General features: G+C 49.0%; 1 protein-coding gene across 1 annotated transcript; it reads left to right on the top strand.

Moving 5' to 3' along the window:
• The first annotated feature begins 2,482 nt into the window (after window positions 1-2,482).
• Window positions 2,483-9,679, top strand: IL22RA1 (interleukin 22 receptor subunit alpha 1). Its single transcript, XM_066335046.1, has 7 exons — window positions 2,483-2,763; window positions 4,906-5,038; window positions 5,335-5,507; window positions 6,446-6,630; window positions 7,091-7,226; window positions 7,419-7,540; window positions 8,281-9,679. Exons 1-7 carry the CDS (start codon window positions 2,721-2,723, stop codon window positions 9,259-9,261), a joined length of 1,773 nt encoding a protein of 590 aa, XP_066191143.1. The 5' UTR covers window positions 2,483-2,720; the 3' UTR covers window positions 9,262-9,679.
• Window positions 9,680-14,712: the final 5,033 nt, after the last annotated feature.

The following is a 14,712-nucleotide window of genomic DNA, read 5'->3' on the forward strand; positions in this document are numbered from 1 at the left end:
ATCCTGAGAAAAATGTTTCCTTTAAAGCAGGAGCCCATCCTGGGCTGGAGTGGAATTCTGAGACTTCCCAGGTCACTCTGCTCACTGGGAAATCAGGATTGTGACCCTCCCTCTGAACAAAGAATCCCAGGATGGTTTGGGTGGGAAGGGATCCTGGAATTCATTCCACTGCACCTCTGCCACGGCAGGGACACCTCCCACTGTCCCAGAACACTCCCAGCCCTGTCCAGCCTGGCCTGGGACACTTCCAGGGATCCAGGGACAGCCACAGCTGCTCTGGGCACCCTGTGCCAGGGCCTGCCCACCCTCACAGGGAAGGATTTCAGTCCAATATCTAATCTATTTCCCCTCTGACTGTTTACAGCCGTCACCTTTGTCCCATCACTTCATGCCCTTGTAATGGCTTTTTACACTCCGGGATCAAAAGGGGCCTTTGTGTAAAGGACTCAGCGGAAAGCAAAGCATTAAAAGAAAGAGGGAAACACTCCCCAGCCGTTCTCTGCATTCAGGGACAGGGCTCAGATGAGGGGAGGGTGTTGATGGAGGGCCTGAAAGCTGAAATCTTTTGAGAATTGGGATGAAATAAGTAAGGGGTGAGAGGAGGGACTGGAACTGGTTTGCAGCAAGAGGTACTAATTAAAGTCCTGGATTAAAGTCAAAAGGGGAGATGGGGGAAAGGATTCACCAGCTGCAGTATTCCTTTGTCCTCTGCAAAGTGTCCTTAGGTACATCCTGCATTGTTATCCCTCCAGCTCATTTGGAAAGACACAGATGATCCAAATATAATCACCACCCAATTTCTTGTGCAATCAAGGAAAACCCCCCAGGCTTTGACTTACAGGAAGCTCCGAGGTTGTGTAACCTCTACAAAATGATTTTGACATGTCCCAGCTCTGCAAACAGAGCCCGGGCTCAGTTCTTGTCTCGTCCAGGGGACTGAGGGACAGACTGCAGGCCGGGTGAGCTGGACGGGTGGTGGCAGCATACAACTCCTCATGTGCTTTCAGCAGGGCTTGAGAGCTGTTTTCCTGAGCAGAAGGGTCACTCGTGGCCAGAGCACAGCGCTCCCTCTCCCAGAGCAACTGGTCCAGGTGTTATCACAGCATCAGGGCATCATTTCCTTAGGAAAAGACCTTGGAGGTCATCGAATCCAACTGTGAACTCACCCTGTCCCCAGGTGCCACATCCACACATGGAGGGTCCATGCCCAGCACTCACCAGGTTTGCTGCAGTGAGGAAATCAAATGTTTGGAAGATAAAACCCTGATTTCAAACTTGGAAGTCGAGTTTTGGACATCTTCAGGTCCCCAAAGATCCAGAGAGGTGTTTCCTGGACGAGTGAAAAGGTGACACCTTGCTAGAAGTAAGGGCAGAGGTTAAAGCTGAAGTTCTGTCCTCAGCACTGAAGGCTCAGGTGCACACCGAGGTCCCTGAGCTCTGCCCCATCACACAGCAGGAACGCGAGGCAGTGACGTGAGGGAAGGGAAAAATGGAAATACTTTTAGCAGGCTGTTCAGGAAACACCCTAACAAACAGTTCCACTTAATTAGGCACTGCTGGATAGGTGTGTCTGCTTTAACAAACCTGAGGCCTCTGCCTTTGTCCAGGTGAGCTGAGAATGACAAAGTGCCAGTGATGCACCACGGAGGGTTGGAAGCACAGAGCCCTCACACACCCGAGCAGGGCAGGGAACAGAAACAACATCAGGAACAGGAAACCCACCGCTGAGGAGGGAAGCAGAAGGGGTTTGTGAATTCTGTCACATGTTTGGCCACAAGGATAGGGCAGCGGAATCAACATTGAGCATCAGAAGCACACAGGGTTTGTATTTTGAAAACTTAACGACACCCTAAAACCAGAACACATTATGGAAAAGGGACTGGATCCCTTTCTTGTTGTCCATCCAAACTCCCAGTTCTTATCACGTGGATTCAGTAACAGAACTTTACACTGTCAACAGCCACAAAAATAAACACTGTAGGTGTACAGTGGCCTCTGCAAAAAGCTGTGGGACAGCAAGTGCTCCCCCTGTGGAAAGGCCACCACCCTTGTACCTCTTTCCCACATCAGGTGAGAGATCCCGGTGGGGCAGGGGCAGGGCAGAGCGCAGGCTCCTGCTCAGCCCAGGCTGCAGCAGGGCAGGTGCTGATCCTTCAGTTCCCATCCAAGGTCAGTAAGAACAACAGATGGGCATAAACCCCAATGCTCTGGCTGACTTTCATTTTAAGAAAGTATTCAGAAGTATTTTTTAAGGGCAGAGGTGCACTGCTCGCAGCAGGTGTTAAACCAACCAGGTGCACAGCACCAGGTTTCAATGGCTAGAGTTGTAACAAGCTCAAGTTACTCGACCAGAAAATCAAACCTCAAGCCCCAGGAACCTCAGGGAGGGCTTTCAGGCAGGAAGCTTTCAGCAAAAAGGCATTTGGCTCTTTTTCAGGAGCTGGGGATTTTCTCAGCCTCTGGCTCGGGCACCTTTGTACCGTCAGGTGTGCACTGGAGGGGAGAGGTGCTCCTGCTGTCACTCTCCCCGGGTCACACATGCGCAGGGCTCCCAGCAGCTGTGAGCTCAGAGGCCAGGGAAGGCAGGACAGGAGCTCTGCTCTGTTACTGAGCAACAAATCCAACCTGGCCTGGCAAGGAAGACTTCAGCTCTCCTCAGAGGTGATTCACCTGCACATGAGCAACAGCCTGCTCTCGCAGCCCAGCCTGCAGGGTTATTCATGCAGCGATTTCTGATCGTCCTGGCTGGAGTTTCAGTGGTTGGTAAGTCCTGAGCTCTCCTCTGCTGTCACTGATTGTTTCTGTCGGATCCTGGGCTCTGGGTTTCAATCCTGTTTCCTGAATTTATCACCTGGAGAATGAGCTGTTGTCTGAGTTCTCTTCTGTGTCGATCTCTCCTTGTAGTAACTCCCATGTGTGGCTGGCGTGCTCGGCACTTGAGGGGTTAGTAGGGAGAGGAAAGGAGATTCTTTCACTTCCAAGGGTTTGTCACTGTGCTACAACCCAAACCCTACAGGAGTGAAGGATATTCCTTGGTATCAGGGGGCTTTGGATCAGTCTCCTCGTGTTTTCAGCAAAGGCACAAACGAATACAAGAACAATCCTGATTTTAAAAGAGGTACAAACAAATAATGTAACCTTAAAATGAGGGAGCCGTCATGGAGTGGTTGGGTTGGAAGGGACTTAAAGCTCATCTCATCCCACCTCTGCCATGTTCCACTGTCCCAGGCTGCTCCAAGCTCTGTCCAGCCTGGCCCTGGGCACTTCCAGAGATGGAGGACCCACAGCTTCTCCGGGCACCCTGCACCAGGGTCCAACCACCCTCCCAGGGAACAAATTTTCCCTGATACCTAATCTAGATCTACCCTCTAAAAGCCATTTAATCCTACTCCAGATGTGACAGGCTCACTGCGGGGTGAATGAAGGATAAACTTGCTCTTTCCAGACACAGGGATCTTACCCTGTGAAACTCCTCAGCCCAAGGGACTGTCACACTGTGAAATATCCTGGTTTTTCCCTGCCCACACTTGACTGTGCTTGTGTTATGCTGCTTTGCATAGCAGTGTTCTAGAATGGATAAATGCGGGAAGACAGAGATTTCCCACTCTTGATAAGATGGAGGTATTTGTGACTCAGTTTTCAGGGAATCTCACTCCTTCATACCCACATTGCTGCCTCCTGCTGAGCCTGGAATGAGCAGAGGCAAATGTGGAGCTGCAGATGAAGTCAGGACAAAATCTGGAGCATCCAGCAGCTCCTTTCTGCATCACTTCCCTGCCCAAAAGCCACACACAAGCCTGGAAGGGATTTGTGCCTTTCTGCCTAACCCTGCTCCGTTCAGCCAGCGAGTCTGAACTGCTCCCACTCAGTTCTGGTCCATGGGGGGGAAGCTTGGAGTGAGGATCCAGGTGGGATTAAGTCTCTGCTCCATGTGATCTTGTCCAAGTCATCCCCATCCCAGTGCCCAGTTTGCCCAGCTGTGCTATTTCCATTTGCTCACCCCACTTTTTCACCAGGGGTCTCATTGTTCACTGCAGGCTGAAGCCCTCACATTGTCCCAGGTGTTTATGAGTGCCACAAACCAGGAGCTGAATAATGTATAAATGATGCACCTTCGAGGGTCTGCCAACAATTGGAATTCCGAGTTTATAAATCCTGAAGTTAGAAACTTGTTTATCAGCCTTGGGAAGATATTGCACTGTGTTTGCTGGTGATAAGAGAGAGACAAAATCCTGGAGGACTTTTCTGCAGCACCTTCAGAGCCACTTTGCTGCAGGAGGGCCAGGGAGGGATCCTGCTGTCCAGGGACACGTTGCCAGGGGCAGGGGCCATTCCTGCCCCCCAAAGGCAGAGCTGCTCTCCCCAGGGAAGAGGAGCAGGCTCAGGAGGCAGGGAGCTGGCGGAGCTGTTTGCTGGCACACCCAGGCCAGAGTCCAGACATCGGCTGTCGCTCCGCACAGGAACTTCCCATCCCATAAAACACGGAGCACGAGAGGACAACGGAGCCACATCTTCAGGGAGGTGACACTGAGCTCTGCATGTCACTTCCTTGAGCAGGGGCAGAAAGCAGAGACATGATTCAGGGCTTGAAAACACGTTATTGGTTACTGAAAATAGATTATTTTACCACCCATTTAATGGCTCGTATAGAAACCCAACTAGAAATTCAAGGATTCTCTTTCTCACTCGAGTTGTTGAGGCTTTTCTGTCTAAATTCCTGACTTATATTTCTTTGAGATGAGTCAGTTGTCTGCAAGAGTGTGATGTGAACACAGTTTGAAGTCTTGTTCTGCTAAAGCTCCCTCTTTTCAACCCAGCTTTAGCAAAATACCACAGGATACATTTTCATCTGAGGGCTGAGATGTCAGAAAATGCTTTTTAATACCATTTTCTCTGCTCCTTCAGGCATTGTGACTACAGAGAGGCCATCATGTCTGAAACGTGCAGCATTTTCTTCCACCAACTTTGAGAACATCCTGACGTGGGAGACGGAGGCAGATATTCCTCCTGGCACTGTGTTTGACGTCCAGTACAAACAGTAGGTGAAATTTGCTTCTTTTGGGCTGTTCTTAGGCGTCTCAGAGAGAGAAGGGCCAAGAGAGAAAAGTTGATTTTGCTGTTTCTCCTGCCTGTATTATGGTTCTGCTCGGAGGAGAACTCAGGGAAGGACAGGACTACTCAAAGTGGGAGATGATGCTCATTTAAGCAGATATTTTACACCTTGGATTGCTCTGCCCCATGACTGAGCTGTTGTTGCTTTCAGCAACTTCCTTCTCTCTATTCCGTTCTCCTCCAGCCCTGTTCAACCAACCCAACCCCTTGTTTTGCCCTCAGGTATGGAGAGAAATCCTGGCACACCAAGAAGGAGTGCCAGAGCATCACCCAGCTCTTCTGCAACCTCAGCCAGGAGACAGAGAACTTCAGGGAGCATTTCTACGGGCGGGTGAGGGCCACGGGCTGCTCCCCGAGCTGGGTGCGCTCCGAGCGGTTCGAGCCCCGCAAAGAGAGTAGGTACCACTGCAGCCACCAAATCCTCCCTCCTGCCACCCCCAGGGGAGATTTGCCTCACGTTTCAGTCCTTGCAGAGCTCTGGGCTTGGTGGTTTTGGAGGTTTGGTATTTTGGGTGAGGAGGTAAATGAGAAATGGGCAGAGCCTCAGCTGAGATCTCACCCTAAAGTGGGATCAGAGGAGAAAGGAAAAGTGAAGTGTGATGGAAGGGAGAGCTGCTGGTGACAAGAACAAAGAAATGAGTAAGGGAGATGATGGACAGCGAGTCCCAGGAGCTGTGGAATTCCCATTCCCACCCCTCACATTGGGATAAGCATCCATTCCAATAGGTACTTCATGTCCCAACCCCAAAGTGAGCCCTACTGCAGGGACAACACAGCTTCTGGGGGCCTTATTTGCTCTGTGGCTAGAATTTCCCCACTGAAAGATCACCAAGAATAATTCCAGGTGGCATCAGCAGCCAATGGTTGTGAAGAGCCTTCCGACCTCTGTACCAAAAAAGCTGTGAAAATTTGGATTAAAGCCCCTTTCAGTGCTGGGTAAGGTGTGTGCCTGTCACCAGAGATAAGTGCAGGCACAAAAGCTCTGTAAACCTGCTGTAGGATGGGAATTGGGATTTGGGCAGCTTTACCTGAGTGCTCCATGTGTGCCCTGTGAGGGATTTCACCCCTCACACACACATGGAGCAGGATAACCTGCACAGGGACAGGGAACATGGAGCTGAAAAAGCCTGGGATGAGAATTCCTGGGGACAAACACTGTAAAGATCCAGAACCCTAAAACCACTTCTGTCTCCAGTGGCCTGACTTCTGCCGTGCTCGTACAGCTCAGACACCTTTTTGTATGAACAGAAACAACAATTTCAGTGGGTCTGGGCTGTGTTTGAGGTAGCAGATGGTAGAACACAGCTGACACTGCCTGTCCTGCCTTTCCCAGCCATCATAGGGGCACCACAAGTGGAACACATTCCCTATGTGCGCTCCATAAAGTTCCTGATCCGGCCCCCCTTCACCCCCCTGCGGGGTGAGGAGGGCCAGCAGCTCACCGTGGAGGACATTTACAGCAAATTTGGGGCCGTGGATTATCACCTGACAATATTCAACCAGAGGACACACCAGCAGGTAAAGCACAGCCTCGGGCACTGGGATGCTGTAAGTCCCATTTCAGAGGAGAAGGATCTGGGTTTACACAGGATGGGGGAGATTTCTGATGTGCAAGGGAAAGTCTTGGAGTTTTTGACTCTCAGGACAAAGGGAACTTTAAGCTTTCTTCTTAAATTCTGGGGGAAAAAAGGACTTTCCAAGAGTATTGTGTAAGTAGCAAAAGGTAAAACCATTGGTGACTAAAAATTACTTAAGTAGTTCAAGTCTTAAGAAACTGAAATGCAAAATTAAATACAGAAATAATGGAAAACAGAATCATATAAATATGATTCAGAAAAAATCAGAATTCTGTACATACAGAATATTTAGAGCCCTGTAAGACCTCATTAGTAAATAACATTTTATACTGAATTTTGCAATCTGAATTGAAGAAAGTTTAATCTTCCCCAAATACAGATTTTACTTTTCTTTTCAACAGTGGACAAAGAATGAGCACAACAAAGAATTTGAAGTTTCCAACTTGGACCCAGACACTGAATACAACGGCACAGTTTATATCTGCCTGCAGCAGAGAAGGAGCAAACCTCAAGTGTTCTGGGTGAAAACACTGGCAGGTGAGGCTCTTAACTCTGCTGCAAGTTGAAAAGTCCAGCTGGAATACTGGACACACAAAAAATATACTGATTTTCAGCGAGGAACATTTTAATAATTTAAAAATTCATTCCTCTGAGACTAAACCTGTGACATCACCAGCTAATTGTGACATCTTTCTGATCAATCCCTTTTTCCATTTGTTCTTTTCCCAGACAAGACGTGGATTCTCTACTGTTTGGTGGCCCTGGCCTTCTGTGCCGGGCTGGTTTTTGCTGCCAGTGCTTATGTGATCTACAAATACATCAAACAGCGCAGTGCCCAGCCCAGGGCCTTGGTGAGTGTCCTGCAGCCACTGCAGCTCAGCTTGGAAATCACAGAATCCCATGTGATTCTAGAAGGACATGAAAAATCATTTAGTCCATGCTCTGCTGTGGGGTCCAGGTGTCCCAGGCTGCTCCCAAACCTGTCCAGCCTGGCCTTGGACACTGCCAGGGATGCAGGGACAGCCCCAGCTGCTCTGTGCCAGGGCCTCAGCACTCTCTGAGTAAAGCATTTCACCCCAATATCCAGTTTAAATCCACCCTTCTTCACTGACAGGGTTAATGAGCTTGGTCTAGGCAATCACTGCAGATGACTGATACTTCAGGTGCTCAGAGCCCAAACTGAGCCCCTCCTAAATCCTCAGTTCCCCTTGAAACCCTGGGATTCTCACCTACCCCTCATCTCCCACAGCAGGAATTGGGGTTTCATGCTGATGAGCTCAAGGATTTTCACGCCATTTCCACGCTGCAGGGTTTAGGCCAAATCTTGAGAAAGCGAAAGCAGGAGGTTTTCTTCCTCGTATTTCGAAACTGCTCAGTTGAAACACAATGAGAAATGTCTGTATTCTCGTGAATGGTCATTCTCCAGGGGAAAAGAAAAAAGCAGAGCTCTTTTGTCAGCAGGGCAGGTCCCTGGTGGGTGTAACTGGCTCTTACTGACACTTCTCCAAAGAAAATGCTGGAGTAACTAAAGCAAATCTTCAAGGTCACAGCTTCTTGTTAATAACTCGTCCTTTTTTATCTCCTCCACCAGGACTTCAGAGGGATTTCATCGTTCCAGCCTCTCACGCTGACAGTGGAGCACATCATAAAGCCCCTGAGTTTATCCAAAGCCTCCCTTTTCATCCCTGAAGTGCAGCTGGCCCAGATGAGCCAACACCTGGACTGGACCCTGGAGCCACCACGGCCTTTCTGTGCCTACCAGCAGCAGGCGGATGTTCCAACAATCCAGCTGCCCCCTCGGCCGTGCCAGCTGGAAATCGCAGCTCCGAGCTGCTCTTACGCTCCGCAGAGAGCAGAGCAGAGCGATCCTGCGGCCACAGGCGGTGGCAGCCTGCCCCTCACCTACGGGCTGTGTGTGGAAGGCACAGACCACGCCGAGCCGAGCTCACAGCCCCACCAAAGGCTGAAGGGAGTCTCTCCAGATCTTTCTGTGGATGGAAAGCTGTGGACCCAGGGGTTGGGAAAGAGCTGCGGCCACTGGGATTACAAAGAGCAGCAGCCAAAGGTGGCCGGGTGGAAGAGCAGGGACAGGCTGGAGTCGGTTGTGCTCCAGGGCAGCCCCGGGCAGAGCGAGGGGCTGCAGAAGGCAGAGTGTGTGTCCCAGCTGTCCCTGTCTTTGCTGGAACAGGGAGGATGCTACACGCAACAGGCAGAGCTGCCGCTGCTGCTGTCCGCAGGGAAAGCTGCCCCAGACTCTGACCCAGAGGAGGAGCTGCTGGCCCCGCTGTCGGCAGCCCTGCTCCTCTCAGTCCGGACTGGGAACGATGATCCCGGAGAGAAGCTCGGCGAGCGGTGGACGCTGCCGGAGCCGTCCCCACATCCCGCAGACAAAGTGCAGAGACTCCCAGACACTCTGGCCATGGAAATGTTCCCAGCAGCAAAGGAGCTGAGCTGCACAGAACTGAGCGTGTCCCCAAGCGGCGGGGACGGGGACACTCCTCTCGCCATGCTCTTCAAAGATTTGGACTTGAAAGTGCAGTGGGATGAGGAGGATAGCACAGAATTTTATTAGGATGACTTATTGGTGTTAAAATCCAGATGATGTTTTCTTGCACGAAACAGAAGCAATGCAAACCCACAGCTGATCCCGGCTGTATTAACACAGCTCAGGGCTCTCAGACTGTTCCATCGTGAAATTTGGTGCCTTTTTTCATAGAATTACTCCTTGTTACACTGCAATACTGTGCCTTTGCACTTAACCAACAGGTCTTTATTTCTTGCATATTCTCAAATTTATTATGAATTGGATTACTTTAAGAGAGCAGTTAAGATTCAGTTTCCAATGCCAGATTCAGTTTACTGAAAATTTAGCAAAATTCACAACAGAAACTTTTTTTTGCTCTTTACCAACACCAAAATCGAGGGCTAAGATGTACCCTCTGAAGAAACTCAGGTATGCAAACCTAGAAGTATTTAATGTACCACAGCACAGTCAAGGAAGTGGTTATTGGTGTTCTACTCCTGGAAAAATGACTTGGAAAACAGCATTCCACTTCCCTAGAATGGACTTTGCCTTTAAAGGAGTCCTTGAAAGCTCCTGATGCAGCAGTTCTGTGCAATATGTCCCTGTTCCCTGTGGTTTTTAATACTTGTACAAAGATAAAGCCGTTTTTAATACCTGTATAAAGATAAAGCCTTTTTCATCTCTGCAACAGATTAATGCAGCCTTGGCCCAGTTCTGAGATTTCTCAGCTGCTGCTCCTTTCTTTCTCTGCGGTAGTCACACATTCTCTTCCTCCTCTGAGGTCCCCAGGGATGGAGCCCTTGGGATCACATTCCAGGCAGGGGGATGTGAGGATTTGCAGCCCTCCCAGTTCAATCCTCAATCTCAATTTATCCCAATCCATGCACACAGTAATCCACAAAGGAGAGCAGGAGGTCTGCAGCTCTTCCTCTCACTGCCCATGAGGAACCTGCTCCATGTTCCTGGCACATCCTCCAGAGCTGCTGTTTTTGGGAGTCAAAAATCCTTGGAGCACTTGGACCTCCATCAAAAGCAAGCTAAATTCTAATTCAGGGGCCAGAGGAGGTGATTATTTTTCATTCAGAGGAAGGCACAGTTCAGCCTGTTCATTTCCACTGCTGTGGTGAAAAAAACGTGTCTGAGGATATTAATTTTAGAGAAGTGAAAGCATTTACAGGAATAATCAAGGTTTGATTGGTATGGGGAAGTGTTTACTCAGAGACAATGCTGGCCAGAGGTAAAATTCAGCAATTCCTACTCCAAGTGCATATGGGAGTTTTCTCAGGAAAGCTGAAGTTAAGGTTTTGGGGTGACTTTGCAAATAAGCCATAGGCTCATGAAGTGAAGATTTTTGATGATTCAACCCAGGATTAAAGGAATAGTCTTAGAAACTTTACAGGCCAAAGTTCAGCTCTGGGCTCCAGCATTAACAACTGATGAAGGACCACAGCCCTGAGAGGGCAAAAGGTCAAAATTCCAAGTGTGGTGAAGAAGTGCCAGGGTGTCAAAGACTGAAATGCGTGCATGGCTTGGGCAGTGACCAGCAGGACATTTCCAGGGAGTTCCCTCCATACCAGTCACTCCCTAAAGGGTTTGTGGAATGTCCTTTGATCTGTTCTCTGCACTCCTGTGCCCCAAAAATCAGCACACAGAGAAATGCTGCAGCTCCTGGAGCTGTTCCCAAGGACAGGGAGACCCCAGGGGTAACACTTTTTTCCCACTGAACCCTCCTGGAGAGGCATTTAAAGCCAGTGATGCCAATGACCTTATTCAGAGTTGCCTGTGGGCTGCATATCTCGTGTCAACAACATTCCCAGAGATGCTACACGGAATAATCAAATGCCACAATGTCAACCTTTTGGATTGTGTTGTAAAACACAACCCCCAGCACGGGATGAGGATGGGCAGAGCTGTGTGGAAGGGATGGGGGGCTCGGGAGAGCATTTGAATCTGCTGCTAAAATTATATAAAATTATGTTATTTTCTATTTTAAAAGCCTCTCCAAATCCCTCTGCAGAACCCCTGCCCCAGGGTCTGATCACGCCCAGACTGTAATAAATGTGTCATCCTGCTGGAGGGCAGGTGGGAACTGAGGAAATCTGGGAATGGGTTTTTAGATGGTGCCTAAAGATGCCAAGTGTCCCCGAGCTGGGACATCCACCTCTCCTTCAGGCCCTTAAATACCTTCAGGGCTGCACTACCCCTGACTGAACAAGAGGCAGGAATGATTCCAGCCCCATCCCATCCTGTCTCTTCCACCCTCCCAGCAGCTGTAATGCCCAGGGATCAGAGGCAGGAGAGCCCTGTCCTACGGAGGGACTGACTGCAATATCCTCGACTTCCTGCTCTCGTCATGCCTTAGTCAATATTGATCTTTGAGGCCTGGATCTTCTGAGCAGATTGAGATTGATTCTTGTCTCGTGAGTCACTACCTAAATTTAACACACAGATAATTTTCCTCTTTGGAAAAGCTTGGAAATAAATGTTGGCGCTGTTGAATTTTATTGGAGCAAGGCAGATGTGATCCCTGCTGACCTCACTGCCTTCCTCTGGTCACAACCCGAAGAATCCACTTGTGTCAAACAGCTGCTCCAGGACCTCCCTGTGTCCATCTCCTTCCGTGCAGGAACATTTCCAGATAAACAGCAGGATGTCAACATTGTTCCAAAGGTCTTCCCATCTGCGCCTAGCAAAGCTCTCCCCCTGCACTAACAGCTCTGATGGCTCTGGACAGTAAAAGCTGGAGGTGCCTCGCCCCAAGGAGCGTGTGTCCCCAGCAGATGTCACACCAGTGACAGGTGAGCGCTGCAGTTCAGTTGTCACGGGGACAGCAGAGGAGCAGGTGGCAGCTGTAACCCAAGAGCAAAGCATTGCTCTTTGTCTTCTCAGCTAAATCTGGGAGCTGGCATTGCTCACGCCCCGCTGGAAGCTCGGCAGGGATCCCTGCCCAGGGATGAACACCCTGCAAGCCAAGGAGCCCCTTCTCCTTCCCTCCTTGTTCCTTTCTTCTGCACTTCTTCACTGCACTAAAAATCACTGGTGAGTTTTTAACAAGTTCTGTGAGGAAAATCCTACACGGGGGACAAAAGGAAAGCTCCAGATTCTCGAGACAGAATGAAGGAGAGCTCACAGAATCTCAGCAAATCCTGAGCTGGAAGGGACCACAGGCATCATCAAGCTCAACCTGGCCCTGCACAGACATCCCAACAATCCCACCTTGTGCCTGAGAGCGTTTTCCAAACCCTCCTGGAGCTCTGGCAGCCTCGGGGCCACTCCCTGGGGAGCCTGGGCACTGCCAGCACCTCTGAGGGAAGAACCTTTCCCTGATCTCCATCCCAACCCTCTCCTGACACAGCTCCAGCCCTTCCCCGGGTCCTGCTCACAGAGACCAGAGATCAGTGCCTGCCCCTCTACATAAAAGAAATTTTATAACAGAGGGTTGATGTGACGAAATGAATGAAATTATTAATTTTAAGCAGAATAGATGATAGTTACACATTACTTGTCATAATACAAAATTCAGGGAAGCCCTCAAGTGGCCATGGATTCAAAATCAATGAAAGAGAAGTTTTCCTTCCCTCTGACAGCTCAGCTTACACCACAGTGCTTCAGACATTCCAGCCCAGTCCTTCCTGTTCACTGCTTTCTTAGGAATGTCACAAACTGCCACTAAATGAAGTTCACAGCTGGAAGTCTGGGAGTTCTGGTGCTGCTCCTGCTGGGTTTCTTCTTCGTTTGGATGGTGAAGCAAACAAGGTTCCTAGAAATGGCTCCTACTGGTCCTGCACGAGATTTGATGGTGGAATTCGTGCCCACGAATCCTTCTGACACCACAGGAAACATCAGCTGCTCCTCACATTGCTGGGAAGGGATTTCCCCAAATGCTGGAACTGCAGGACCACCTCAAATAAATGGGAAATCAGCAATCTCTGTTCTCTGACCTGCCCCAAACCTCAAACACCACCGTGGGCTGCTGGATACACAAAGCTCACCTGCCCTTGAGGCACCAAGCCTTTGTTTGCTGGGCAAAGGAAATAAAACCATCCCAGCCCACCAAAACCCGAGAGCTGCTGGAGCTCCTGGTGTAATCAGACACGGGCAGGATTTGCCTGGAGTTGACATTGACTGAAGAGATGTCAAAGCAAATGATGTCACTCTGTCAGGCAGCAATGGCAAGGTTACCCCAAGGGACATTCCTGGCCGGGGTTAAAACACTGAGAATTCAGTTTAGCTGCTTTGTGAGCCTCTATCCCAGGATTTTTGGAGGCAGATGTGGGAGGGTTGGCACTGCAGCGAGCAGCGAGTGTCCCCAGCTGGGCCATCCCCATTGTCCGGGGACGGCCTGGCAGGGGCTATATTTGACTGCAGGATGGGCACTCCAACATGGGGAACATTCTTTTGGGGAGAGTCATCCTCGGTGTCATCACCAGGGAGAAGGAAAAGCTCCTTTGTCCCTCGCCTTGCCTGGGGACAGGGGCTCTCCCTGCAGCCTTCACCGGGTGAGTTTGGTTTATCTGCAAATAAACTGCTGTTTATTGTAAGATTTTGCAGGATCTTCAGAGCAGCATCAGCTGTTTGGTGTGACAGCTTTGTTTGACTTGCACTGCAGAGGTAGATTATGTTTTGTGCTTGTATCTGCTTTCATGATTGTTTTTCCAGTGTTGTTAGGATGAAAATCCTGGTTTGCTTCAGGTTTTCTCACCAGAATCTGCTCTGTTTTAGTGGCACGTTTAGAAAATAATCTGCATTTGAATTGAAAAGTGTAGGTTTTAACAGCGACTATAAAACAATGAAATTCGTTCAGGGAAAAATAAAAGCCATTATTTAGTAAAAACGAGTCTGTATCAGTAATTATTCATGAGCATTATTCAAGGCTCTGATGCCCAGGACGACAGGACTCATTCTGCAGCTGAACCACTTCTGAAGACAGCAGAAGCTACAGTTTGAAATTACGATTTTTTTTTTCATAAAAGCCTTTTTTATTTTCTTCTTCTTTTACTTGTCAGCATTTGTTGTTTCTTGCGGAGTTAATGCCCATGAAGGAAATATCATCAAGACGATTCTGTATTTTCATCTGCATGTTGGAATATTTTGCATTTACCACTACAACTTTGCTTTTCCATGGACTGTTTATAAGTCATTTATTTACATCAGCAGAAAAACTGTACAAGGAAAAAAAATGTATGAGAAAATGATGCCCTTAAAAGATGAGGGTTTGTACTTTTATCAAGTTCGTATTTGAAAGCAGCAAAGCTCAAATCCAGGTGGAAGATTTGCCAAGGGAAAATTTCAGTCATGGAACACGAGCTAGGGAAAGATTTACAACTATGCTTGAACAAATTCTATCCAGCAACAATTACATTTGCAAAGCTGCTTTTCCACAGTAACCCGAGCTTTTAGAACCTGTAAATGTGCCCAGTGCAAGGATTGTGCTGGGTGGTTGGGATTTAACTGCAGGGAGAGGGAGATGAGCAGGGATCCACTTTAAAAACTGACATT

Source organism: Sylvia atricapilla, chromosome 24 (genome assembly GCF_009819655.1).
Source record: "Sylvia atricapilla isolate bSylAtr1 chromosome 24, bSylAtr1.pri, whole genome shotgun sequence".
Lineage (NCBI taxonomy): Eukaryota > Metazoa > Chordata > Aves > Passeriformes > Sylviidae > Sylvia > Sylvia atricapilla.

Bases quoted from the DNA above. Each gene is read 5' to 3' on its own strand.
- IL22RA1 (XM_066335046.1), top strand. From the start codon at position 2,721: ATGCAGCGATTTCTGATCGTCCTGGCTGGAGTTTCAGTGGTTG. The intron at 5,039-5,334 runs GTAGGTGAAATT...TTTTGCCCTCAG, and splicing joins TTTGACGTCCAGTACAAACA to GTATGGAGAGAAATCCTGGC. The intron at 5,508-6,445 runs GTAGGTACCACT...TGCCTTTCCCAG, and splicing joins GTTCGAGCCCCGCAAAGAGA to CCATCATAGGGGCACCACAA.